Genomic DNA, 4,743 nt, shown 5'->3' on the forward strand with positions numbered 1-4,743 from the left:
ATGGCATCATGGTGAAATCAGTGTGTATGACATCATCATGGTGAAATCAGTGTGTATGACATCATGGTGAAATCAGTGTGTATGACATCATCATGGTGAAATCAGTGTGTATGGCATCATGGTGAAATCAGGCGCTTGTCAAAAATAGAAACTGACATTTTCCCCCTGTCTGACAGTTTTATGGAATGGTTTGTTTTTTGCTCAAAATCCGTAATGTGCATTGAAAAATCACATTTCTGTGGATTTTACTGAAAAAAATTGATCAATGGCACAAAAAATGTAAATTTCCCAGTTTCCAAGGACACTCTTGATACTCTTGCAGAAGCTTTTGAAATTACCTTACGTTGACAGTCATTTTTCGCGAATTCTTCTTCTTTCCCCCCACTTCCTTCAATCACAAAGATCTCAACTTCTCTGTAAGATAGATGGGTATTTTTTAATCAAAAGCAAGACAAAAGAACAAGCTTTAAAATTATGCCAATAACAGTATATATATATATATGCCCTAAAATTGACGAGTGCCTGATTTCACCATGTCACTCGTGACACATATATGTGTGAGGCATCGTGGTGAAATTCAAGGCGCTCGTCAAAATCATGAAATCAAAGAAATTGGCATTTTTCTGACCGTTGAGCTATTTCTTTCTGATTTTCTTTTTTTGGCTCAACACCTTTTAGATCTATACCCATTTAAAAACACATTGCTGCGTGGAATTTTCTGAAAAACATTGATTAAAAGCACAAAAAATGTCAATTTCCTGTTTCAAAAGACTCTCAAGCTATGGAAATTACAGAACTTTAGCGGCCATTTTCTCGCTAATTTCACCTCAGACACCAGGCAACCCTGACCTCCTTCAATGGCAAATTTTTCGACTTCTATTCAACATAGATGGATGTTTAGTTCACCAACAGGAAGGCAAATGACCAGGCTTTAAGATGATACTTACTTACCAATAGCCCCATATGCCCAAAAATTGATTCCACCACATCGCGACACATGTGTATTGGCAGAACCATTCCACAATTGCTTTAATCAATGTCTAGGGGTTTTAAAGCCGTTATATCAAGGGGCATTGTAAATATGGCGTCCTTCTGTCTCAGCATTTCCTTCCTTTTTGAAAATTGAAAAATAATGAGTGTTCCAGTCTTGGTTCTGATAAGGGTGATCTTTTTCTTTATTTTTCTTGAAACTTAAAAAAATGACAAACACAGTTACATGGAATGACAATGACAAATATATGCAGTGCTATTGCTAAACTATATTTATAAGATACTGAGATAGTTGTTGATTTGACTCTAGTCTGGTCCAGTCTTTGGCTGCATAGTGTGTAAAACACTTTGTATGTATGTATGTAGTATAGGGTTTTACACTTTACCAAAACAAAATAACAGTTTGCTTGGTAGAGTCGGGAAAGGAAAACTACAGTGTCAATGTTTGTTGACTTTACTTTGTTAAAAAAGGATTGAATATTAACATATGTATTAATTAATACGTGAGAGGGGGTTGTTTGAGGAGGTCACAGATAGATCCTTTTTTCTTTCTCCCCTGTTTTTTTCTGCCTTTCAGTCTTCCTTTTTTTCTGCGCTGAATCACAGACTGTTGTCGTCTGGATGTGCTCCTCTTTACTCAAACTCAGTGACTTTTTGTTCAGTGACTTTTTGTATTGTTGATGTGTAGTTCTATTCTTAAACTTGTCACAGTGGGTAGGTGGTGGGTGCTCTGGTGTGGTCTGCTTCTTCTTTCCTATCAAACATCTATCGTCCGTATCTCCCCTTCTTCTTTTTTATGTTTGTTACTCTCTTGTAACACCTCTAATCTTCTGGCGCTCATATAACCTAATGCAGTTGCGAGTGCAGTAAAACCTCTACTAAAACTAAAACTAAAAACTTATCACACACCCCCGGGGCGGTGCCACTGACTGAAGTGTCTTCAGGCCATTCCCAAAGAGGGGACATTAACACCATGTTCTATGCACAGCAGAATTGTAAATGGGCTGATTCAACAATGTCACGCTCATAACTGTGCATGAACTACAACAGGGAACTGCTGCTTTTTCTTTCCTAGTCCTTACGATTGTCATTTTCCTCTACTTCTTTTGTATGTTTGTCACACTCTTGTGACCTTCTATTTCTGGGGTGCCTTGATAGTCGAAGCAGACTTTGTGCTGTTGAAGCTAGAGAGGTGAGCTGAGTTAGCCTGATTCCCTGTAAGGATTTCTCTGTTGACATCCACCCCTTGGCGCTCATATGACCTTGTACAGTTGCGAGCACCGTAAAACCTCTACTAAAACTGAAAACTTGTCACGTAATATCTTGAATGTGGTTGTGGGTGGTTACAAGGCACCTCAAGTAGGTCCTATGATTTCTTTTTCCTTCTGTTGAGCCTGTATACACATGTATATCGGTCTCACTTTTTCCTTTCATGAAATATTTGTTATTGTGTGGGTCTGCTGTTTACGCACACTTTTGTTGTAAGTTGTATGTGTTGTCAGGCAATGGTGAATCTCTACATTATGAAGTCAAAAAGACAATGAGGTGGAAAACCCTATCTGGACTGTACTTTGGCTCTGCTGTTTCGGTCTATCTTACTATTTCCTTCCTTGAAGTAATTGTTTCAGTATTTTACTAACTGTAAATTATTAATATTTTAAGGTACTTTTATGTATGTAACAAATAAATCAACAAGTGGGATTCCTATTCCTGCCGGCTCGTTCCTCCTTTCTCACAAAACATCTGTCCTCCTTATCTCTCCTACTTCATGTCTTTGTATGTATTACTCTCTGGTAGCACATCTTATCTTTGGCTCTTACATGACCTTTTTGTGTTGCAAGTGCTGTAATAGTCTTATTAAATTAAACCAGGGTGGTTGGCAGGCGCTCTGGTGTGGTTTGCTTCTTCTTTCCTATCGAACATCTATCGTCCTTATCTCTCCTCCTTCTTTTTTATGTCTGTTACTCTCTTGCAATACCTCTAATCTTCGGCACTTATATGACCTTATTGTGCTGCAAGTGGCGTAAAACACTTACTAAAACTAAAAAGTCTTTTATTTAAAAACGAATCTTTCTCTCATTTTCTCTCTGTTCCAGGTTGAGGAACAATTAGGTCGGCCGGACACCGTGGACAACCAGGGTGTGGAGCGGCCCCCATCGGTGCCCGGTCATCTGGTGGTCACCACAGCGGCCGGCCTGGTCAGGGTGCTGTCGCTGCACTCTTTGACCTCCGTGGCAGAACTGACGCCTGGCCCAGGGGAGAAGTTCTTGTCAGTGACCTACTGCTCTGGTGAGTGGCCCGCTGGATTGTAAGGATTGACGCAATTGTGGGTTTCTTTACACCCACATCGACACTATATATAGATCATTTTGGAGGCAGGTTTTATTTCTTTACCCCCACATCGACACTATATATAGATCATTTTGGAGGCGCGTTTTATTTCTTTACACCCACATCGACACTATATATAGATAATTTTGGAGGCGCGTTTTATTTCTTTACACCCACATCGACACTATATATAGATCATTTTGGAGGCGGGTTTTATTTTTTTACCTGCCTGGTGGGGCTGAGCAGGAATGAGAGTGAAACAACATCCAAACAGACAAATCAGGGATGCCACTTTTCCGCTTTTTTCCGATATTTCTGGTATTTTGTTCCTGGTCCGCTATTCCGTTATTGAGATGGAGATAGAATCTATAGTTGAAAAAAAACCCACCAAAAAAACCCAAACACACACACATTTCTTTCTATGAACATCTATTGTTTTTGTTTGTTTGTCATTTCTCTCTATGTACACCCTTGGGGTTTCAAATTGATATTCATATGTTAGTGAGACCGTGGTGCGTGGATTTTCAGCTATTAAAAAAAAAAGTTGAGTGGCATCCCTGACAAATGGAGACACTTGATAATTGTTTGTTCTCTTGTAAAGAAACCTTTCATTTGTAGACTGGCGGCAATGCGGCTTTTTCTGAATAAGTGTGGTGTCACATGCGTGTGAGCCAATAGTTGATTAAAAAGTGATTTGATTTGGAATAATGGTGGAAAAGAATGACAGAACTTGGCACCGCGTCCAACGAAGGGGGTAGTGTAGTGCAGAGACCCTTTTGCTATAGCATGCAGGAGACCTGAGTTCGATTCTGAGTGGGGGAGGAAATTTTTATGTGGGGGTAGGACTGCTTGAAATGTATCTCAACTCTCGTGTTGTGTGTTTTGTTTTCAGGAATCGAGCGGCTGTGTGTGTGCACGGACAGTGGCAAGATCCAGTTCTTTGATCTAGAGACGGTCAGCGACCGACGCAGTTCTCTGAGCAGTCTGGACCAGGGAGACGGCTCAGAGACGGGGGCTGAAGGGTCGGCCTGCAAGAGGGCCAAGATAGAAGATGACCTGTCTGACCACTCAGGTAGCTGGACTTCACATGTCATTCACAATAACAACAGGGATATAGCAAGCAGTAATAGTGTTGTAAATATAATACTGTGGAGTCCACTTAACAGCAACCCAGATAAGAGCAACATGCTGCTTAACAGCAACCTAGGCTTGTGTAATGACATTTTCTAATAAGAATATAGCCCTTTAGTGGCGACCCTAGCCTCTAAGAGCAGCCTTCATTGCTCTAAAATGCTTGACGAGCAAGTTTTTGAACCATTCATGAACAGTGTGAACGCAAAGACTGGCCTATCTTTTCAGTGTGTGTGTGTGTGTGTGAGTGTGGTGTGTGTGTGTGTGTGTGTGTGTGTGTGTGTGTGTGTG

At 40.5% G+C, this 4,743-nt stretch overlaps 1 protein-coding gene across 1 annotated transcript in view; it reads left to right on the forward strand.

Annotated features, from left to right (window-relative positions):
• LOC101845464 (baculoviral IAP repeat-containing protein 6) overlaps nt 1–4,743 on the forward strand; it is a gene marked incomplete in the record, with an annotated part of 131,221 nt that overhangs the window by 27,450 nt on the left and 99,028 nt on the right. The window contains 2 exon segments of the mRNA XM_035969592.1: nt 3,087–3,279; nt 4,214–4,393. Coding sequence (XP_035825485.1) covers nt 3,087–3,279; nt 4,214–4,393 — 373 coding nt within the window.

Source organism: Aplysia californica, unplaced genomic scaffold (assembly GCF_000002075.1).
Source record: "Aplysia californica isolate F4 #8 unplaced genomic scaffold, AplCal3.0 scaffold00161, whole genome shotgun sequence".
NCBI classification, from domain to species: Eukaryota; Metazoa; Mollusca; class Gastropoda; order Aplysiida; family Aplysiidae; genus Aplysia; species Aplysia californica.